This window comes from Dipodomys merriami, unplaced genomic scaffold (assembly GCF_024711535.1).
Source record: "Dipodomys merriami isolate MVZ:Mamm:240054 unplaced genomic scaffold, mDipMer1.0.p SCAF_1, whole genome shotgun sequence".
NCBI classification, from domain to species: domain Eukaryota; kingdom Metazoa; phylum Chordata; class Mammalia; order Rodentia; family Heteromyidae; genus Dipodomys; species Dipodomys merriami.
In genome coordinates, this window is record NW_027202270.1 from 44307920 (window position 1) to 44332448 (window position 24529).

General features: G+C 38.7%; 1 protein-coding gene across 1 annotated transcript in view; it reads right to left on the reverse strand.

Annotated features, from left to right (window-relative positions):
- Positions 1 to 7161: 7161 nt before the first annotated feature.
- The window catches only part of Cybrd1 (cytochrome b reductase 1), a 31662-nt gene continuing 14294 nt past the window's right edge, over positions 7162 to 24529 (reverse strand). The window contains exons 2-4 of the mRNA XM_070021040.1: positions 23389 to 23597; positions 11892 to 12046; positions 7162 to 10803 (exon numbers count right to left, since the gene is read on the reverse strand). Of these exons, the coding sequence (XP_069877141.1) occupies positions 10500 to 10803; positions 11892 to 12046; positions 23389 to 23597 (668 nt within the window). The 3' untranslated portion in view covers positions 7162 to 10499. The remainder of the gene's footprint in view (positions 10804 to 11891; positions 12047 to 23388; positions 23598 to 24529) is intronic.

Below are 24529 nucleotides of genomic sequence, written 5' to 3' on the forward strand. Positions count from 1 at the left end.
CACATACTCCCATCTCTCCCGCTAACATAGCATGCGTATCCTTTTGTCTTGTCTTACATTAGCATTCAACAAGTATCTGTCTGTCCTGATCATAAGCCTGGGAGTACCTAACACTCCTAGAAACCCATGGGAGAGAGAAATGAGCCATAATGAATGCAGCTGGCGAGATGTACTGAAGGCAGGAATTGTGTTCTTAGAACCTCAGAGGAGAAACACAGCACCTAGCCCTAAGGGTGCTGAGACAAGCCCAAAGAAGCAGCAGGAGCTCAGGGGATTTTTCTACGTGATGCTTCAGACACGGAGCTTCAGAGGGATATTGACTTCAGCCAAGAAAAGAAAAGCTGGATGGGATATTTGGAGATGTTCTACCAGATTCTGGCTCTCTTGTAAAGCAAGAGATTTCAAAATGCCCATATTTTAAGGCTGAAATTACTTAGAATAATCAGCCTTGTGAATACAGTACAGCACACTACAATAGCATCATATACATTACATTAGTACTTTAAGTACTGCATGTTGTTTATGGAGTTATAACTAATATTATCCTCACAAAATTATTTTCTTTCCTTTCCTCTTCATTGTCCCTCTTGAATTTCACTGTTTGCTTTTCTGAAAGTGGCTATGGTGTCTGCATGAAAAGGGAAAATACACAGCCTGGGACAGTATCTGGTACTTGAACTCAGGGCCTGGAGCTTTAGCTCAGCATTTTTTTTTTTTTTTTTTTTTTTTTGGTCAGTCATAGGGCTTGAACTCCAGGCCTGGGTGCTGTCCCTGAGCTCTTCAGCTCAAGACAAGTGCTCTACCACTTGAGGCACAGTGCCATTTTGGTTTTCTGGTGGTTAATTGGAGATAAGAGTCTCATGGGCTTTCCTGCCCAGGCTGGCTTTGAACCATGATCCTCAGATCTCAGCCTCCTGAGTAGCTAGGATTATAGGCATAAGCCACTGGCGCCCAGCTAGCTCAGCTTTTTTACTTCCAGTGTTTTACTGGTTAATTGTAGATGAGATTCTTGTATTTGTCTGCTCAAGCTGGCTTCAAACTTCAGTCCTCAGATCTCAATCTTCCAAGTAGCTGGAAGTATAAATGTGAGCCATAGGCACCCAGCCTACAAGTCATTTATTCTTTTTTGGGCATCGGTCATGGAGCTTGAACTCAGGGCCTGGGAGCTGTCCCTGCACTTTTTTGCTCAATGCTAGCATTCTATCACTTTGAGCCACAGCGCCACTTCTGGTTTTCTGAGGGCTAATTGGAAATAAGAGTCTCATGGACTTCCCTGCTTGGGCTAGCTTCAAGCCACTGTCCTCAGGTTTCAGCCCCCTGAGGAGTAAATTACATTCATAAGCTGCTGGTGCCCAGCTGATGATGTAGAAACGCATTGAATTTTATTTTCTTTATCTGTTGAAATAAATATGGCTTAATTTGTTAGTATAGCCAATCACTTTAATAGATTCTAATTCTAAACTTGGTGAATTAAAAAACACATTTAATTGGCTTTGAATTGTGTTCCTCAGATCCAGCCTCCTGAGTAGCTGGGATTACAGGTGTGAGCCACCTGCACCCAACAACTTACTTCTTATTTTTTAATTTTATTGTACAGATGCTGTACAGAGGGGTAACAGTTCCATGAGTAAGGCAATGAGTACATTTCTTGTTGAGCATTGTACTTCCTCCCTTGTTCTCCCACTACTCCTTCCCTCCCCCACCTCCTTCACTCCTCCCCACTCCCGAAGTTCATTTCCAATATACTGTCCTGTGGGTATCATTGTTGCAATGGGTTATCCTGTGTCCTTGTTTCAGCGTTTTGTTATTCCTCTTCCCCTCCCCAGATTAGACAAATGTATATACAAGATACAGGGTACCAAAATCAAGTACAGTGACAACAGGGAAGAAGGTACAAAGGAAACTAAAAAAAATCACATAGTACATTAAAAACTACAACAACACATACCAGGAGCAATGGGAGCAAAGGCATAGCTCATCTTGCCATTTCAAATACTGAGAATGTCCAAAGGGGAATATTAATGAAGATATATTGTATTAATAAACTGCTTTGTTAAATGGAAACTCCTTTGTACAACTACTTAAAGACAGTAAAAATATACTATTTATCAAAATAAATTCCAGTAAATGGAAACATCATTATTGCTTTTTTTGGTGTTGTTTGTTGTGCTGGTGTTGTTGTTTTTGCTTTTTTTCCTCTTTTCTTTTTGTAGGGGCAAAGGAGGACACAGAAAAAGAGGGAAGAGGGTAAATAAATACATTCATGATATTCAGTAGATACTTGGAAAATGAACTATGCAACATGTGAGTAGGAAAGGTGAAAAAAGGGATGACATTGTCCAAAAAAGAAATGTACTTAGTAACTGAATGATGAGATAGTAACCCCTCTGTACAACACGTTTAAAAATAAGCAGATGGAAACAAATAATAAAGTATAGGGCAGAAAACAACTGGAATTTAACATCTATGCCAAGTATCACACATAAAAAAGACACACATTGAAGTTTCTCTGTGTGAAATCTCATTATTAAAGGGAACTTTAAACCAAATGTGGCAAGTGCAAAGTATAAATACATATTGAATCTGTTGAACAGAATATGTGTTTGCTAGCTGTTTTTCAATTATCCTACACTTTAAAATTAAAAACTAACAGGTTGCTAAAATACAAAGAGATTACTCATTTCTGATGAAATACTGAATTGCTCAGTCCATGTTGAAAAATGCTTTTATCAGCCCGGTGCTGGTGGCTGATTTTTACAAACACAAGCTACCCAGGAGGCTGAGATTTGCCAGCCAAGGCAGAAAAATCTCCATGAGATTCTTATCTCCAATTAACAACTCAAAAACTGGAAGTGGAGCTGTGGCTCAAAGTGGTAGAGCTCTAGCCTTGAGCAAAAGAGCTCAGGGAGTTCAAAAGCCTTGAGTTCAAGCCCCACAACTGACCAAAACAAACAAACAAACAAAAAGCTTTTATCCTTTAGTGAAGCCTTTTGCCCCATGAATCTATTTTTGTAGAATTTGTTTCTCCTGTATTCCAATGTTGAAGTGTCAAGCTGACAGAATATGGTCTTGCATAGACTTTTGTCCAGTGTCACAAACCTAGATGCTCAGACATTTTAAAGTGGAGACTACAATTACTAAATAGTCACTTATCATTCCTATCTTCTCTTGAAGGGCGAACTCTCACCTTTAATTGCAAAGCATTTAAAGCAGGTATGTTTCCTACAGCATTTAATTAGGTGAGAATTAAATTTAAGTGAGTAATGAGCAAGGTCTGCAACTTGGCCAGAAGGAGTAAGGGCACCTTGGGTAAGACTGTTCTTTGGGAAAACAAAGGAGAAAAAAGAGCAAAGCAAAGCAGTCATTCTGTAGCTGTTTAGGGTAGGAAAAACAAAACCAAACAACCCAACCAAAACAAAAACACTCTGCTCATATAAATGTAAGTGTAAATATAAATATAAATGCTGGGGGTGGGGATTTAGCTCAGTAGAAGGCCACAGGTTCAGGTCACAGCTCTGTAGTGGGGAAGGGGATAGTATATTGTTAGGTTTTTAAAAAGAGGTAGCCGAGAATGAACAGCACCGCGCACGTGGTATTCAGGTAAGGGGTAGGTTTATTCAGTAGACCTACTGGGACCAGGCCAGGTTGGCACTCCACGCAGCTGGGAAAGGCCTAGGAATGAGAGAGAGCTGAGAAAAGAGGTGGGAAAGAGCTAAGAAAGAGGTGGGAAAGAGAGAGAGCTGGGAAAGAGAGAGAGCTGGGAAAAAGAGCTAAGAGAGCTGGGAAAGAGAGAGAGAGCTGGAAGAGAGCTGGGAAAGAGAACCTCTGGGCCTGGGCTAGGCCTTATCCAGGGTATAGGCGGAGAAAGGTGTGGCCACATCAAATTCAGATGTGACCTCAGCGGATGTAGATGTGACCTCTTCCAGGTGTGCCAGTTGCCTAGGTAACGCAGGTACTGGGTGGAGACTTTGCTGCGAGGAGGGTAGAGTCTGCTTGCGATCCAGGAGCGGAGCTTATGCGTGTGTGTGTGTGTGTGTGTGTGTGTGTGTGTGTGTGTGTGTGTGTGTGTGTACATGCTGTATATGATATTTCCCATCTTGGAGATTCCCATTCCATTATGATAATTAAAAACATTGCAAATTCTGGCTTTTGATAATGGTGGCATAACTTTTATTGGGCCAACTCTCCCACAGACAACAACCAAAAATTCTCAATACAATTTTTTAAAAATTTTCTTGGCCAGGCAGAGTATCTCACGACTATTATCCCAGCTGCTTGGCATTATAAAGATCGTAGTTCAAGGACAGCCAGGACAAGAAGTTAGTGAGATCCTATCTTAACCAATAATCTAACAGTGCTGATGCATGCCTGTCATCCCTTTAGGAAGGAGGGGTAGTTAGGAGGTTTACTGTTTAAGTCCTGCCTAAGGCAAAACACATGAGACCTTTTCTAAAAAAATAACTGAAGCAAAAAAAGGTCTGGAGGGGTGGGAATGTAGGTTAGTGGTAGAGTGCTTGCCTAGCATGCATGAAGCCCTGGATTTTATTCCTCCGCACCACATAAACAGAAAAAGCCAAAAGTGGCACTGTGGCTCAAGTGGTAGAGTGCTAGATTTGGGCAAAAGCTCAAGGACAATGCCAAGGCCCTGAGTTCAAGCCCCATGACTGGCAAAAAATCTTTTTAAAGTCTGGGAGTATGGCTCAAGTGGTAGAGTGCCTACCTAACAAGTGCTTATAAGGATAGAGACTCTGCTTCTGAGGCATTCCCTTTGGGGTGTCATTTTCTGAACTCTAGCACATTAGTGTTAGTTTGAGTGGGTGGTGGAAAGTAGTCAGACATTAAGTCAGAAGATGCAGGTGTCATTCGGAGTGCTAGTTATCAGCTGATATCTTGGGCAAACATTACATTTCTCTGAACCTTGCTGTAAAACTGATTTCATAGTCGCTAACTCACTGAACTTTTCCAGAGCCCAAAGTAGACAGAGATCTCCAGGATTCCCAGAAGAGCAGTCCCCAGGGGACTGGAAGTGGGTGCAGAGCAGCCCTGAAGAACCATCAGGAGGATTTCCATGAATCTTCGCTCTAGGCCCTGCCACTGCTGAGAATTGGCAGCCCTCCTCAAGACCTGTCTAAGGTTTTTCTCCTTAGTACATGCATTTTGATTTTTCATCATTGTAATCTACCATACCTCTACTTCTGGTCTAGAACAGAGATGGAAACCCTTAGCCCTTGGTCTAAATGTGGCCTGCCATCTGATTTTGTGAATGAAGTGTAGTTGAAATACAGTGATGGTCATTGTCTGTGGCTTCCTTGGGCTACAATGGCAGAACTGAGTAGTTACAATAGACAGTGGGTCATTGACAGAAGCTTTCTAGTTCCTCACAAAGCATCTTGACTCTGGACCAGTCTGTACCTCATGGCTCTAGTCTCCCGGCATTCTTTCAGCTCAGTCTTCACTATCTCATTCTTATAGTAGCTCCCAGTTCCAGTCTTAAAAGATAGAGAGGGACAATGGTTTCTTTTCATGTCAAGCCACTTTCTAGTGTGTTCGCCAGCTTTGAGAGTCTGCACTTGAGTTGCTTATCTTCTCCTTTCTGTCCAATCAGCTGTGGCTGAGGTGACCCAGGGGATTAGTCAGGGAAACAGAGCTGCCTTGGGGAACTCCAGCATGGTGATATGGTCAACATGTCTAACACAATCACAAATTTAATAAGATAATACCTGTAAAGCTGTAAGGTAACCTGTTCCAATTAAGATAAATCTGAAGGGAAACATTGCACTTCTGAAACTAATAATATAATACATGACAAAATATGATGTAACTTAGGTCTTCAACTCATGTAACAAAATACCATGGGCATTTCCTGGCAGATAAAAAGCAAGTGAGAAAGGCCTAAATGAGTATCATATGAAGACTGGCATTACTTGGATGCTATTGATCTTTCTTTTTTTTTAATTTGGGAAAACAATCAAAGCAGTTCAGCCACTATCAATTATGTACTTTCTTAAGGAAAGATGACTATAGAATTGTTGACAAACATATATATATATATATATATATATATATATATATATATATACACACATATACATATATTTATTTATTTATTGGTGGGTCGTGGAGCTTGAACTCTGGGCCTGGGCACTGTCCCTGAGCTCTTCAGCTCAAGGTGAGCGCTCTACCACTTGAGCCACAGTGCCACTTCCCGTTTTCTGGTGGTTTACTGGAGATAAGAGTCTCGTAGACTTCCCTGCCCAGGCTGGCTTTGAACCTTGATCCTCAGATCTGAGCCTCCTGAGTAGCTAGTAGCATGAGCCATTGGCTCCTGGCAACAAACACATTTTTATTGATTTTTTTTCCCCAATATTGGGGTTTCGATCCAGGGCGTTGAGTTTGCAAGGCAACTACTCTGCCACTTGAGCCATGCCTTCCCAACCCTATTTACTTTGTTATTTTTTGCCTGGGCTGGCGTGGACCACAATCATCCTATGTATGCCTCTAGAATAGCTCAGATGATAGACATAAGCCACCACATCCATCTAGTTTTTAAATTGGTTAAGTTCCTCTGGGCTTTTTTTTTTTTTTCTGGACTGGTCTTGGACTAAGATTTTCTCCATCTCTGACTCCAGAGCAGCTGGAATTATAGGCATGAGCCAGAGCACCCATCTCAACTAGTGCTTTTAACAGGTTGTTAGGTCTAGTATACTTTTCCATACTGAAAAGTTGTGGACTTCAATACAGATCCTATATGAAGGGGAAACACCATGACTGATTTCTTTTCTTTTTGTAATAGAATTGAAACCAGAGCTTTGTGCTTGCAAACAAGCAAGCACTTGAGTCATATTTCAACCGCTTTTACTTTATTTTCCAGATGTCTCACTTTTCTCTGGGTCAGCCTGAACCATGATCCTTCCATCTCTGTCTCCTGAGAAACTTGAACTGTCATGTTCAGCATCCCATGGCAATTTTGATATTCCTCTGGTACTTCTAACAATAAAAGAAGTATGGTATTCAGAGTATGCTTTATAGAGAAACTTACAGAAATGTCAATAAAAGAACTTTAAAAAACTATCCCTATTTTAAAAAAAATGTAGGAAAGAAACTTTCAGAACAGTGCTTCTACCTGCTAGTCTGGGGACACATTGATCACATACACACACAGTGCTTCCAAAATACCTTTTATTAGTATATAAAAAGTCAAGAAAATAGATGCATATGTTTCCTACAAAATTATAAAATATTCAAGATACTTAATATTTTTCCATAAATGTGCAGAGATTTTAAAAAGACAAAAGTAAAGCTAGAAATCTTCTTTTCAACTTTAAATTTCAGGTTACTTTACAGGGAATAAAATCTAACTATCTTCTTTCTTTTATCCTTTCCTATGTGTAGCTGTAAGACAGTAACAGTTACAGTTTTCTATTAGAGTTACCCAAGAAAGAACATTCCAAGACAAAAATTCCATCCTATTACCAGAAAATTGGCATAAGATTTTGCTGTTTTTCCCCCTTGTGCTTTAAACTTGGCTGTGGTGATTACTTGAATTTCCAACTCATCAGGGGAAAGAGTCTAATTAAAAGCAAGAAATACAATTTACTTTGTCCTTTAGAAAACAGAACCCACTTATGACGTTCCTTACGAAGTGCAATTGGCTTCTTTGTCATTTCGTTGCAAGGTCTGAGGTACTGTTTCTAAACAGCACAAATGAACGGAATCTACATAACGAAAAAGAAGAGAGAGCTGTGGAGGGTGGATTCAATTTGACACGAGCAGGAGAAGCTGTGCACGTTGGATGACATTAATTCAATAAAGGATATTCATTTCAGTTTCTCAATAAATCCTTTGAAAGAAAAGGCTTTTGTGTTGATTTAGACGAGTGTTAAAATAAAGCTTTCTTTTCTGAAATTAGATTATGGGGTAAGCCCAGCCAGATTATCTCTGCAGATGATATAAGCTATAATTATTTGGGGGAGATTTCAATCACTGTTTGGAATTGATACCCGAGGCTTTCTTCTCCCCTATTCTTTGTAGGCTTTTTAATGTGATATTTTTGGGGGTGATACTTAGGTAGGAAATATCAGCTTCTGAAAGATAAAGGTGTAATTATCAGTAGAATAAAAAGCCCATTAAAAGAAGACTTAAATAGAAAGATTTTCTAGATATATTTTACCATACATCCTTTTTATAAAGGCAGAAAAAGAAAGAAGTTCCTATAATATGTGTAAGATTACCCTCACATTAGCCCACTTGAGAGAAAATAAAGGGCTGAGATGAGAGATGTTTGAGATCTATGCAATGGAGCTATTCTTGTGTCCAAAAATTAGCTTTGCTCTGGTGGCCTCTATCTTGACCTACAAGAAAAGGAATGGCAGCCATGACTCTTGGGACTCAGTCATCTTCCTCCCATAACCCTCCTTGCCCCCAGAGCGGCTGGAATTTGATGGGAATATGATGAAATGTGTGATGAAACATCATTTATCAGACTGCTTATGTGACCATGCAATGACTAACTCCTCATGTCACCCAGACTGAATTGAATAGTAGTACTGTGTGCCAGGCCTTGGGCTGGCACCGGAAATCCTTCTGACACTATTATTACTTTTGGAAATGGAATTAAGTAAGAAGAAAACAATACCACTGTAAGGGAATCTTGGATCTTTAAGCATGAAGTTTAAGGCATGTGACAGTGTAACTGATATTCAATCTTTGGAAGTAATCACCAGTTCTTTGAAAGGAAGTAGGCCAAGCACCAAAAATGTTGAGTGCATTTGGTATAAATGGTTAAGGTCTTAATCCACATTAAATGATTCCATGTTCTGGTTTGTTAAATTATTTTTCTAATTTGTAATTTATTTAAAAAGACATATTTTTTCTATGTTGCCTGGTTGACCTTGAACTCTTGAACTCAAGAAATCAAGATCACTGGTTATGGCCCCATGAAAGAGCAGACCATGAGCAAGGTCTTGCCAAGGTCAAAGGTTCAACCACTAAGATTCTGAAGAACAAATATTACAGTGGATTAATCCTGAAAGCTATGAATATTTGTGCCCACTTCCTTCAGTCACTGAGGCATACTTCTAATGGTAAAAGGACATCAAGGTGGCTATGGCTTGTTGGCTTGTGGCAGATATCCCATGATATGTGGGATAGATAGATTTAAGGTGCAAGGGGGAACCTTTTCCTTGGTTGTCTTGGGGATCTCCTTAGAAGACACCCAAAGCTAAACAAGCATCTTTGAAAACTCCATTCTAGCAACTGAGGATTACTCAGGATTGGCTAATGTGGTGCAAATTAGTATAGAACAGAAAAGTAGCACAGTGACATGGTTAGGATCCTGGACTGAGAAGCCATATTACCACTTCCATCAGTTAGTAGATTGCCACCTTGGGGCACGCTACTGACCTCCCCAAGCTGCAGATTTCTCACCTGAACAAATGGAGATACTAACCATACCTGCCTTACAAAATCTGTTGGGGAATTAAAGGGAGGTAATATTTATAAAGTGCTCAGGATGGGCTGGGAAGGTGGCTCAGTGGTAGAGTGCTTGCCTTGCATGCATGAGGCCCTGGGTTCGATTCCTCAGCACCACATAAGCAAAAAGAAAAAAGCTGGAAGTGGCGCTGTGGCTCAAGTGGTAGAGTGCTAGCCTTGAGCTGAGGGACAGCACCCAGGCCCAGAGTTCAGGCCCCACGGAAAAAAAAAAAAAAGTGCTCAGGAGAATGGTATATAGTGAGTATCAGGGAAGTACTTAAAAGAATAAAACCAGAAACTTAGGAAATCTTAAGAGGCATTTGAGAGTTCTTTGAGCAAGTCATTTTCATTTTAAGAGGTTTAGAAATTGGACCATAAAACACACCAACCCATGGGAGTCTTGGGCTTAAGCTGGGCTAGCCAGAGAAATTGCTTCAGCTACTTCTGGCCCAGTGACTGTTCCCAAATACTCCAATATAGAAACCCTCATATCTATAGCCCATCTGAGCCCAAACCAGATGGAAAGGGAACAGAAGACCATTAGAGAGAGAAGGGACCTTATTTTCCTTAAGGTTTTCTCTATACTCCAGTCATGCTATCTTGAAGCCCAAAGGTTGAAACCCAGCCCCAGGTATTCTTGAGGTAACTTCAAATCATAAGGATTGATTCTACCTAGTTTTGAAATTTCTAGACTCCCAGAACTAACAAGAAATGATCACATGACACAAGGCCAGGGATGTTGCCAGTCTATCAAATCAACTATCAGAAGACAGCTTTCGTTCACCTATTCTATGCAAGGTATTGTGCTAATGCTTCAATCACAAAAGAGGTAAGAAACACAATTAATGTCTGCTATCATTTTTATATTGATCATATCCTTTTCAGTCCATTCCTAGGCCTCAGTGAATACACACCCAAGAACTCATCCTTGATGATTACAACAAATATTGACATTGTAATTCAATCATCTATGACTAAAAAGAAGCTAAACATTAGAGCTGGTTACATGGCTATCTCCTCTTAACATTTTACATTGTGGACCTCTGGCCAGCCTCATCAAGGCCCAGGTTTCTTTTCCTGGCTGCTACCTCACTGTTTAGCTCCGAATCAGATTTGTCCATGTTGTTGCCAGAGCTTATGGCGATGGCACCTTCCATTCCATCCGCAGGGCCTCCATTTGGCTGAAACAGGATAGAATCTGGTTCCTTTGGACGTTTCCACTGTGGTCTAGTGGCAATCCAAAATATGAGGGCTCCAAACACCACAATCAGAAGACCAAGGGTATTTGTAAAAACACCTTCTGGTGGGAATGTATGGTATGAAGGGTTTTTCCTATCAAAAAAGAGAGAGAGTGTGTTTTCAATTACAAATAGGATGATAAAGGAACATGCAGTATACTGTTGAATTGTGTGTGTGTGTGTGTGTGTAAGCGTGTGTGTGTAAGCACTGGGGCAGCTTGAACTCAGGGTTCAGCATTCCTGCTTAGCTTTTGTGTTAAAGGCTGGCACTCTACTACTTGAGCTACACCTCCACTTCTGGACTTTTTGCTGGCTATTTGTAAATAAGTGCTTGGGTGTTTTTGTTTTTGTTTTTTTCTGGCCAGGCTAGCTTCGAACCAAGAACCTCAGATCTCAGCCTCCTGAGTAGCTAGGATTGCAGGTGTGAGCCATCAGCACCTGGCTACACTGTTGAATTTATCTGCTCAGAATGCACATTGGTACAGCTCTAATGTAAATTCCTTTAAAGTTTCATATTAAAGAAATAGATAAGTTGTAAATCACACTGTGGAAATCTAATATTGTAATTATGAGATTATAATTAACATTGATAAAATTGTTAAAATCCTATGTGGAAAAAAATTAATACTTAGAACATTTGTATCCCTTAAAATTGAAAAAAGATGAAATAAAAATGTATGTACCTCACAGAAGTGGGGGGACAAAGGGTAAACAAATGCAGCAGCAGTACTCAATAGACACTAAGCTGAAAATAAACTATGTAACTTATGGGTGAGACTGGGAGGGGGAAACTGGGAGACACTGAGGGAAGGGATGATATTGCCTGAACAGAAATGTGCTTATTACCTGACTTATGAAATGGAAACACTTCTGTATACAACCTTAATAATAACAATAAAAATTTCTAAAAATGTATGAACCTTATAAGTACAATCAATATAAAACATACCCATCAAAACAATTAAAAGGGAATATGTAACTTCAATGACTGTTTTGTGAGTGTGGTCCTCGTTTAAGTAATATGCTATATGTATGAAATTCCAAATTATTTTGCAATAAATATTCTAAGCTTAAATTTTTGAATATTAAAAATGTTGTTACATTTATGTTCTTCTTTCACATGAACAAAGAGTTAACATTTTAGAGCTTAAAGATGATGAAAAGAAAGACCATGCAACTTACAGAGCAAAAAACAGTTTCTCTGTCACTCCCATAAGGACTGTTGCAATCACAGTTCCAAAGAGGAGGAGTCCAGAATAAACATGTATGGGCATGACCAGTGCTCGCAGAGAAAGTGAAGCCCAAGGAAGCAGAAAGATGAAGAAACCTAGGACAAGCTAAACACAAAAGGGCAAAAGTTAGCATTTAATTGTACATTTTAACTAATTTTGAAGTCTTATTATCAAAGCAATAGATGGAAAAAATGGTTTCACATTGAACTCAGAGGCATAAAAGGAAAAGTAAATTTCCTGAATCCAGTTCTAGTTACCCAAAGGTAGCATCTATGATAATCACCCCTCATATCCTTTCAGAAGGATATATATATATATACCTATACCTATATATACCTATACCTATACCTCATATTCTGAACTTTGCCTTTTCCTTAGTAATGTGTCTTAGAGATAGGAAGAATTTTCACAATATGTTCAAGTCAATGTTCAAGTCAATGTCATACACATATCCATTACTCTCTTTTCTTTCTCCCTCCCAAAACAGTTTCAACAGGTTTCTTCGTTCAGTTTTCATAGTTGTAAACAATCTATTTTGATCATATTCATCCCCCTTTAAAATGTATTTCAAATTATTCATCTTCTTATGAAATTGTAACCTTTCTGTACATCGCCTTTATAATAACAATAAAATTTAAATATTAAAAATTAAAAGCTATTATTCACCCTTTATTGTTCTTTTTCTTTTCCTACCTTAAGATGAGATCCTTTCATTTCAACATCTCTATCTGGTGTACTCCTTTAGTAGCTAATATTCTATTCTATTTTGAGGATATACTGGAATTTATTTACTCTGTTCTCTATTTTAGCTATTTCTGTTTCTAGGTATTATTATTTTCTCCTCCTCCTCCTCCTCCTCCTCCTCCTCCTCCTCCTCCTCCTCCTCCTCCTCCTCCTCCTCCTCCTCCTCCTCCTCCTCCTCCTCTTCCTCCTCTTCTTCCTCCTCCTCCTTCTCCTCTTCCCTCTCTTCTTCTTCCTCCTCTTCTTCTATCTTCTTCCATTAAGGAGGCTACAGTGAGCATTCTGGTACTTACTTTTTTTTAAAAATCCATTTCCTAAAGTTGTCAAGTGAGGAAGGGAAGATTTTTTTTTTTTTTTTTTTTTTAGAAATCAGTAAAATCAAACATATTAGGACACAGAATTTAGTCAGGTCAGCCTAAAAACCTATACGGAAATTGGCTGACAATTTTGAATTGAGGTGTGCAGAGAAGTTTCCATTTCCTTGACAACCCAGTACCTAGAAAGCCCTTTTCTAAGTGAAGGAAGCAAGGGTATTGCATTAACTCAAGTCAGTTTTGTCTGTTGCCCCTTCCAAGTAAGAATTCTATTCTCTTCAAGAAAATAAAGATGGCTTAGTGGCTGTCCAGTTACTGATTGAAAGGGCTTTTATTTAAGAATTAGGATCTATAAGTCTAACCAAACAACCATGAAAAGAGAGGGTGGCGGTCCTGACTGACACCCAAGGTGGAAGTGTATGTGTGTTTGGTGTGGGGAGGGGAGCACAAGAAAGATGGAGGCAGGAGGAGGGGTCCAAAGCCTTAGCAGACATTTAAAATCAGCTTAGGTGTAACATGTGCTGCGAAGGAATGAAACATTATCATGAATGCCTTTACTAGGCTGCTGGGTATATCCTATTGTTCACTTAATACCACAAATGCCTGAATATGTTGGAAATGGTCCAGAGTGTTCCCCTTAATAGTTCAAAATATTCCCAATTCTCCATCAGTGAACTTCAGTGATCCTATTAGTATTGAAGGACTAACTTCATGGTCTTCATGTTATGTTTTCTATATGAAGATGTAGGAATTTGTAGTTGTTTGTAGTTGTTTTTAGTCCTAAGATCCTGATTTCTCTCTTTTCAATCATGATTTTTCATGTGTCTCTTGGAATCCTGTTGGGCTCGATGATTTAAGTAGATGGGAAACCAGACATTGTCTGACAGACCTCAGCCAATCTGAATCTTACTTTAGTCATTAGAAAAATAATTAAAATTTATTTTAAAAGGAAAAGAGGAAAAAAAAAACCTTTGAAACTTAGATACCTTACTTTATGGGAGTGTTCAAATAAACTGTCCCTCATCAATTAGATAAAATACTCCACAGATAGAAAAAAAACCAAAGCTGTAGAACAAGGAAATTTATAGTTTTTGGTTTTAATTATATTTAATATTTATGCATATGAATAAATAAGTTGAAAAATAGGAAATCAAAGAAAGGAGTCATATTGTCCAAAAAGAAATGTACTTATGGGGCTGGGAAGTGGCTCAGTGGTAGAGCGCTTGCCTTGCATGCCTGAGGCCCTGGCTTTGATTCCTCAGCACCACATAAGCAAAAAGAAAAAAGCCAGAAGTGGTGCTGGGCTCAAGTGGTAGAGCGCTAGCCTTGAGCTGAAGAGCTGAGGGACAGCACCCAGGCCCATAGTTCAGGCCCCACGACCGGACCTCCCCCCCCCAAAAAAAAAGAAATGTACTTATTACCTGACTTATTAAATGGTAACTCCTCTGTACAACATCTTAATAATAACAATAAAATTATATTTTTAAAAAAGAAAGAGAAAATATTATAGAATGTGTGACTCTGGAAGTGTTTTGAATGGTACAGATTTATAATTCGTGATAATTTATATGAATCATTATTTATTTCCCCTTAACCATCTTGGGCTTAAAACCTTACAAGTGAAGATGGTGACTCAGTGGAATGAACATTGCAAGACTCTTTGTCACTAAGTCAATAGTTCCTAAAGTGTGACTTATAGAAGACATATTAAAGGTACGTATTGAAGGTGATGCCTGAGTCACATTCAACAGTCCTACCAAGTAAGCATTTCTGGACTGGGGCCTACGAATTGAACTGTAACAATCAGTGCATTTGATTCATTCAACTCATTCCAGACATACAGGTAAATTGAAATCTGGAAAATCCTCCATAGAGAAGTGGGATCTTCCATTTCCTAGACTGCAGGTAAGTCTAACAAAGTATGTAAAACAAAGCGCTCTACTATTTAGGAATCACTCTCTACAAGAAATTGTTCTTCATAATGAAAGTTCCTAGAAGTAGAGAGAAAAAATAAAATCTTATGAAAAGTTATTAGTAGAGATGAAAATGAAAATAAAGAATGTTTAAAGATTAAATATCTATATCCATAGTGATAACAAAAGCCTAACGGTGTTAAACTAAAATGTCTGTATCCTTATTTCAAGCATTTTGATTTCACATTAACAGGGATTATGAATTTTTTTTCATATTTTTCTACATTTCATACATTTTAAGTTAATGTACATGTATGTTATTTTTATAGTTAGAATAATAAAAGTTTATAGTTAAATACTTGAAGGCTTTCCTCCATTAATTATTCTAGTCATTAGAAATGTTCATGTATTTTAATGTGCCCATTTATCTTATGTCGCAGAATGCACTTTATTGTTGTTGGTTTTTTGCTTTGTTTTGTTTTTGTGCCAGCTCTCCGGCTTTAACTCAGGGCCTGGGTGCTGTCCTTGGGCTTTGTTTTTGTTCTAGGATAGCACTTGAGCCACAGCTTCATTTCTGGCTTATTTTGGTGATTAACTGGAGATAAAAGGCTCATGGACTTTCCTGCTCAAGCTGGCTTCAAACTGCAATCCTTGGATTTCAGCTTCCTAAGTAGTTAGGATTGCACATTATTCAACACAAATTTTGAAGCCTTTGCTGTGGGCTAGAAGTTGTTCTGAGTCCTGGTATGCTATATAATACAGACAAACTTTCTGTGGTCCACAAACTAATGAAAATGTTGTTTTCATTAGATTACTAATACTGTAATGTCCAACCTTGTGGTTATTACTGGTTTTTCTTTTAGACTGTTCTCAAACCTTAGCATGCATCTGAATTACCTGGTAAGCTTGTTAGAGCACATAATTAGGGGCTCTCATCTGAAGTTTCTAATTCAGGTGGTCTGAAGCAGAAGCTGAGAATCTGTATTTCTAATCTTCCTAGAGGTGTAATGTATGGTTCTAGGTAACATTACTTTGAGAGATTCTAGGTAATTTCCAAGTTATAGTTACTGCATTTACATAATGGCACTTACCTTTTGGGGTATAGTATCTTAGCAGCACCAACTGTAATATGCCCATAGTTATTTTATAAAGCATATTACTGACACTGAAATGGGTGATAGAGTCTTCTTGCTACTTGCCTTTTCAGCCCCTCTACCCAGCAATACCCTCTGTGGCTCTGCTGTCCATGACTGTCTCTGGCATGCTAGGTGCTACTGGACTCAATCAGTCAAGGAGACTTAGCATCACTTAAATTCATGATCCAGACGTGACTCTCCATGCTCCCCCATCCTCACATTTCTGACTCTCTGAAATGCCTCCTTGCGATCGGCAGCCAATCATCTTCTTATTGGCAAAACGGGGGCAACATTAGAGAAGAGCCTCAATTTCCTGCCACTAAATCAAACCCCCAAATCACTCCAAACCAAACCTCTTTCTTCATGTGAAGTTGGTGTCACATCTCCAATTTTCCAGTGATTTTTTGCAAACTGCTTCTTTTTTTTTTTTCAATATGACTTTTTTTTTTAATTTGCAAACTGCTTCTTAAAAGACCTAGTTACAATTATTCACAAACTCTTCTTACAATTATTCACAAACTCTTCTTTTTGGGTGCCATCTTCTCAACATATTCACATGTCGAAGCTTCTCCAATGAAGAGCAAGTTAAAAGAAGAAATACCCAGATACCTATCTCAACTGCCAGCCCTACCAGTTATCAATTATCACCCTTCTCTCAACCATGCTGTTTAATGAACTGGTCTCTCTGTTTCATTCCCTCTCCAGTCTACTGCAATGTGGAAATGAAAATTATTATCTTCATGTCACAAAGAAGTCTACTATATAGTTGACGCATTTTCTTTGTACTGGGTTTTGAATTTAGTGCCTCATGCTTATGAGACAGGTATTCTAACGTCTGAGCTATTACAACCAAAATAGCTAACATGTGTTATTCTGGTTTGTGAAGCACTGGGTTAAGTTATTTCACTTTGATTCTTCAAGACTTAATTTGTAAACCAAGTCCAGAAATGACTTGTTCAAGGTTACCAGCTACCAAATGGATGAACCTGATTCAGATGGAGGGGGTCCCTGATAACAAATCCTTTGTTTTTAAATGCTTCTTGTTCTATGGATTGGAGCAGAAAGAAACTAGGAGCAAACATTCCTCTCATTAAACAAAAGCCAAGAAGTGGTTAAATCATAGTTCTGAGAAGTCCAGTGGACAGAAAGAAAACAATGGAATATATAAACCTACATAATTCTGAGGGCAAAATCTTGAGGCAATTGTAATGTGTTTTTAATTCACCAAGTTTAAAATTAGAATCTATGAATGTAAATGACTATATTAACAAATAAAACTATATTTATCTCAACAGATACAGAAAATAAAATTTAATAATTTTTGACATCTTCAGCTGAGCACCAATGACTCATGCATGTAATTTTATCTCTCAGGAGCTGAAATTGTATCTTCAATTAATTAATTTAATTAAGACTCTTATTTTCAATTAATCAGCAAAAGAATGGACATGGAGGTGTGGCTCAAGTGATAGACTGCCAGCCATGAGCGAAAAAGTTAGTTTTGGGCACACACACACACACACACACACACACACACACACACAAATCCACATTATCAAGACTTAAGAAAAAAGTTTTTACAGAGATACAAGGAAAGTGAAACATTTGTACTCACTAGTAAAATAGTAGAAACACTGGTGGGTTTTGTTTTTTTTTTTTTTTTTGGTCGGTCATGGGGCTTGAACTCTGAGCCTGGGTGCTGCCCCTCAGCTCAAGGCTAGCACTCTACCATTTGAGCCACAGTGACACTTCCAGTTTTCTAGTGCTTTATTGGAGATAAGAGTCTCATGGACTTTTCTGCCCGGGCTGGCTTTGAACCCTGATCCTCAGATCTCAGCCTCCTGAGTATCTAGGACTACAGGCGTGAGCCACTGGTGCCTGACTACATTGGTGGTTTTTGTTTTGTTTTGTTTTGTTTTTTGTCGGTCATGGGGTTTGAGCTTGGAACTGGGTGCTGTCCCTCAGCTTTTCAGCTCAAAGCTCTACCACTTGAGCCACAGCACCACTTCCAGTTTGGTGGTTAATTGGAGATAACTCTTATCTCATGGACTTTCCTGCCCCAGCTGGCTTTGAACTTCAATCTTCAGATCTCATGAGTAGCTAGGATTACAAGCATGGCCACTGGTGCCCAGTTTAGAAACATTGTTTTTAAAGTGAATGTGAGGATTCTTATAGCTACTTCTGTACTTTGTACTCTATGCATGCCTACATGCTTCAGTACCTCAACACCCTGAATTCCTCCCATACTGATGAGGACTTAGAGAAAAAGACATGTAACAAAATTGGCACTGCAGGGCTGGGAATGTGGCTTAGTGGTAGAGTGCTTGCCTTGCATGCATAAAGCCCTGGGTTCGATTCCTCAGTACCACATAAACAGAAAAAGCCAGAAGTGGTGCTGTGGCTCAAGTGGTAGAGTGCTAGCCTTGATCAAAAAAGGCTGAGGGACAGTGCCTAGGCCCTGAGTTCAAGTCCCAGGACTTCAGGGGGTGGGGGGAAGCAATTAAAAAAAAAGAAAAAAATGGCACTGCAGATAAATAACAAGACAGGAATGAGTCAAAAATGACGCTGGGAATTCATCTATATGGAGAGAAAATAAAGTTAGGAGGATAAAAATCATACCAAACACTAAAGTAAATTCCACATGAAACAAACACTTAAGAAAAAACTTCAATATTCTTAATAGAAAGCATAGCAGAAAATTTGACCTCAGAAAAAGGAAGGAGTTCATAAACAAATCACTAAAAGAAAACAAAACTGAATGACAACCTTCAAGGAAAAGATAACTAATTGGATTAAAGTTGAGATTTTTCTTGATTAAAATACTAACGAGAAAAATTCAAGATTCAAATAGGAAGAAGTTATATTAATACACATAAATAAATGAAAGGGAATTAAAAATGCAGAATTCATACAAATCTCTAGGAAAAGAAATATAATTTTTTTTTTTGTCTAAGAACAAGATTCGAACACTTGATCTGATGGTTTCATTCACTGGCTGGCACTATACCACCTGAGCCATGTCTCCAAGCCCTAAAAATCTTTTTTAATGAATAAAAGATACAAACAAGTATTTTGTAGAAAATAAATCAAACACACATTAAAAGTACAAAACATTATTTGGCAATAATTTAAAACTTTGAAGGGGATGTGGTTTGGCAAAGAATAGCCATATGGGAACACTTAAATCCTGCTGGCAGCAATACAGTTTGGGCCAAACACTGGAAAGCAGTGAAGTATTATCTTTTCAACTTGAATGTATAATGTCCCTCCTACATATATGCCCGGAAAAATCCTTGCATATCAAGATCAGCAAAGAAGTGTCTAAATGTTCAGTGCCACAGTTTTTGTTAGAAAGAAAATTGAAAATAGCCCAAAGGTCTAATAGCAGAAATAGTAAAGATGTATGGTTGGATATGGTGGCACATACCTGTAATCATAGGTATTGGGAGATGAGAATAAAAGGGTCTCAAGTTCAAAGCTAGCCCGGGCTAAGTATAAACTCTGGTTAGAGAAATTATGTAGTTGAATCTGTTGAGTTTTTTTTTTTTTAAAGATGCAATAGAATTTGGTATACACTATAGCTTTTTTTTTTTTTTTTTTTTTTGTCAGTTGTGGGGCCTGAACTCTGGGTCTGGGCACTGTCCTTCAGCTCTTCAACTCAAGGCTAGCGCTCTACCACTTGAGCCACAGTGCCACTTCTGGCTTTTTCTGCTTATGTGGTGCTGAGGAATTGAACCCCTGGCCTCATGCATGCAAGGCAAGCACTCTACCACTGAGCCACCTTCCCAGCCCACAGAATAGCATTTTAAAATTTTAATTTAAAAGACCAAATTACATTATTGTTTAATTTTTTAGTATACTGATTCACAGTATGTTGATTCACATCTGTGGCAGAAGTATAAAAAAATGAGAAAAAAAACACCAGGTGACTAGTCATATCAAGGGGTTAGAGTGGGTCCAGAAATGTGGGAGCAAGCTGGGATCAGTAGGGAGTGGTGGTTTTCTAAACTAGCTTGGTTGTTAAATCATGGAAGTTCATTTTATTATGATGACTGGTAATTTCTATATATGTACTATAGTTTGCTTTTTTAACATCCCAGAGTACTAAATCTGTACCACGTATCACTTTTGGGAGATGGAATGGTATTTGCTTGCTTAGTTTCAAAACTTTATATGTAGGTGTATGTGTATATTTGTATTTACATGTGATAGTTATATAACATGTGATTTACTTATATTTAAAACAAAGACATACAAGTTGAAGCAAGTAAAACATTATTATTATGTTAAAAAGTATAACATTTAGCAAGGTGGCTAATGGCTCCTGCCTGTAATCCTAGCTATTCAAGAGGCTGAGATCTGATGACTGTAGTTCAAAGCCAGCCTGGGCAGAAGAGTCCATGAGACTCTTATCTCCAAATAACCACCAAAAAGCTGAAAGTGCAATGAACGATGGCTCAAGTGTAGAACACTAGTTTTGAGGGAAAAACAACAACAACAAAAACCAACTCTCAGGGATGTCACCTGGGCCCCGAGTTCAAGCCAGAGGATTGGCACAAAAATCAATTAATCAATAAATAAAATAAAATAAAGATCCAGGAGCTGGTGGCTCATGCCTGAGATCCTAGCTACTCAGGAGTTTGAGATCTGAGGCTCCTGGTTTGACCTTAGCACAGGCAGTAAAGTCCATGAGACTCCTATCTCCAATTAACCAGCAGAAAACCAGAAGTGGTTCTGTGGTGCTGTGTCTCAAAGTGGTAAGTGAAAAAACTCAGGAATAGCACCCAGGCCCTGATTTCAAGTCTCATGACCGACAAGAAAGAAAGAAAAAGAAAGAAAGAAAGAAAGAAAGAAAGAAAGAAAGAAAGAAAGAAAGAAAGAAAGAAAGAAAGAAAGAAGGAAGGAAGGAAGGAAGGAAGGAAGGAAGGAAGGAAGGAAGGAAGGAAGGAAGGAAAGAAAGAAAGAAAGAAAGAAAGAAAGAAAGAAAGAAAGAAAGAAAGAAAGAAAGAAAGAAAGAAAGAATTTAATAACTCCTTTCAAGCAACCTTACCACACAAGAACAACTTGGTATATTACTCCACATATTTCCTGATACATCAGGAAATCTTTCTTTTTTTCTTCCTCATCTATGACTTTTGACTATGTATGTGACCTTCTGGTATTTTTTTTATACTGGAAACTATATCATGGATTTCACATTTGGTCAATAGGTATGATGAGATTCTTTGTAGTTACTGTGTATGTGACAAATATGAATTGATTATAGATCATTTAACTGTTCTATTGATAGTCATTCAAGTTGTGTCCTGTTTCCTTCCTACACAAACAATGCTGCATTAAAACTCTGTAACTGTGTTCCTTTTGGGGTGGGATCTGATTTCCACTCCCCCAAATATAGGATTGCCAGGTCATAGGGTAAGCATATTAAAATAAATTAATAGCTATTAAAAACCACTTTCCCCAAATGTTGTGGCAATTCACTTTCCTATCAGTAGAGTACCTGTACCCTTTACCTCACATCATGCCAGTGATGAGCACTGTTGTTTGACATTGTCTGTCACTGATCATATAGGGGTAAACTATTTTATTATTTTTAACAAGTATTTCTCTAACTTTTTAGTGAGGGTGGACATCTTGTAATATACTTATTGGTGATTCAATTTTCTTCTTAAACAGCTTGTTCAAACAGTAAGTGAAAGATGTGAAAACTTTATCAGAATAGGTGTGCTTTTCATTCTGATCCTGAGATGCAGCCTTCCACTGAGGATGCTCACTCACAGAATGGATTGCCATAGCAAATTCATGGAAACAGTAGAACCGAGTAGTAATTTGAAGGGCTCAGGATGTGGGATGTGGACAGCCTGGGCCTGAGGTCCTCCCTCTGGCCACTGGCTATGTAGCTCTAGGAAGATGACCTTTGCCCTTGGTGCCTGTGTTTCACCTCAGGCAAGATACATATGAACAGGCTATGGTAGCCTTCTGAGTTCTGCATTCTGATGTGGTACAGGGAAACCAAAGCAATACCAGCCGGATTGGCTTTTTGAAGCAGAATAAAGAGCTAGAAAAAAATCAAGAGGTTCCATGTCTGGCATCTGACAACCGACAGATCTCAGTGGCCCCTGGTATACTCATCTCCTGCCTGAGAGGCAGGACTCAGTGGCTGGTGGCAGTGGAGAAAGCTGCCTGCTAGATGTGACCCAGAGGCTAAAAGCACGGAGGTGGGAGGTGGGGGACTCACCTGAAGACAAGAGCTACGAGCTAGGCTCAGCCATCCCTGCAGACATGTTTCCCTTGTTCCTTCTTCATGGCTGATACAGAGTTATCTCCCATACATGAATTCTTTCCTGTCTGGGTCTCTTCCACTCCCAAACCCTTCTTCCACACCCACTTATACAAATGTAAATAATTAAGTGTCCATGGAGATAATAACTTTGATTTAATGATCATGCATTAAGCTTTAACATTTTAGCTTTAAGAAGAAAATTGACAAAAATCTAGTAAGCGGTCCTGGTTTTTCCCCAGTGGTCACCCCTTTTAGGATAAGCTTTGTCTCACTTCTATATTCCCAGAGAAGTAAAGTTCACAACAACACCTTGATCAGGGAGTTGAACACATGCGGTGCTAATTAAAGAAGAAGAGTGAATAAATACAGTTTAAAAAGACTTTTCAACATTATGGCTAAAACTCTAGACACAACATCAACTTCCTAGAACTACAAAGTTAATTAGAATGGCTAAACACCTGATACATTCTACAAAATGATATTTTAATACAGTACTCCCAGAGTACATTCTTTTAGAAAGGAAAGAAAAGAAAGGGTGGGGGAAATAAAATAGTTATTGAGCCTTCAAAATCTAGCAAAAAGTTATAAATTCATCTCTTTCTAGGTGTACAGGTTTTTTTTTTTTGTTTTTGTTGGTCGTGGGGCCTGAACTCTGGGCCTGAGCACTGTCCCTCAGCTCTTCAGCTCAAGGCAAGCGCTCTACCACTTGAGCTACAGCACCACTTCCAAATTCATCTCTTTCTTCATGACAGTAAACCTAGAGAAGTGGCAGAGAATGTGGGAAAGAAACCTACAAACCTAGAGTCCTGCACATGCTAGTTCATTCAGCACACAGAACTCAAGGGCTAAGCAATGTCCATTTAGATGTTAGGAGCAATTTACTAAATTGTCAATGTCTAGCAATCTCACATTCAAGCTTCTAGACTAAATTTGCAGTTCTAGTGCAACTTTTCCCAGGAAAAGAATTATAATGGAAAACAAATGTAACACATGCTTAGCAAGCATTCACCATCTCCAAACTTATTTTTTGTACCTCACTTACAAATACAGAGACACTGACCTGTAAGACATATAGTATGAGAGCTGTCAGTCCAACCCAGCTGTGCAGGCTGTACATATGGGGGACATTCTTGGCATTGTGGTTATCAAACACGGCTACCACAGAAATGATGGCAAAGATGGCTGCCACGGTGTTTAACCCTGCATGTATGGATTTCATCAGGAGTTTGCTGCATTTCCAGGTCCATGGTAGTCTGTATACAATGATGGCTAAGGAGACAAAATGTGTTATTGCAAACAACAACAACAACAACAACACAAAACAGTTTGATCAGATGGATACTTCCTTCTTTAAACCCTTTCTCTTAGCTCCTCCTTCTCCCTGATATCCCAGAGTATTCCTTTGGTTTTCATGTATATTTTCCACCAAATGATGTACGTATGCAGCTCCAGAAGTATTCTTAATTGTAGACTATTGCAAGCAGCACTAGATACAGTAGCCAAACTCAGAAACTTCCTCAATGCTCATCATCCATAGGAGGAATAAATTGTGATGTATTCATACCATAGAATAATATACAACAAAGACAATGAATGATCTGTAACCAGAAATGGGTACACTGCTATGTATACTTTTCTGTATTTAGATCAAACTTCAAGACAAAAAGGTTTTAAAAATATGTGTCCTAGTTTAAGCAATAGGTTAAATGGTCACCTTAAACGGCATGAGAATAATTTCTATTCTGAAGATAATATCCTGTCCCTATCTGTCCATCTATGGGTTCATGTTAGGCAAAATGTATTGTTTTGTTTGTTTTGTTTTGCAGTACTGAGGTTTGAACTCAAGGTCTCTCATTATTGCTAGACAAACATTATACTACTTAAGTCATGACCCCCATCCCAGAAAATTTAAATATTTGGAAATGTGTGGCAGATTGAAAAATTTAAAGAATACTTCCTTGGAAGATAGATTCCACTCTATCAGTGTGTCATGTACATTGCTTAATTCTAGTTAATGTTAATAAAAAGTTTCCTGACTGTATCAAAGACAATTAAAACCTGACTAAGTAAAACTTAGGATCATAAAAGCAAGGGAGCATTTAGTCCCTTCTTGGGTAGGAACACATGCAGATGTGAATTCAGCCGCTTTTTTTGGTGGGGGCGGGGGGGGGGGGTCCAGTCGTGGGCCTGAACTCTGGGCC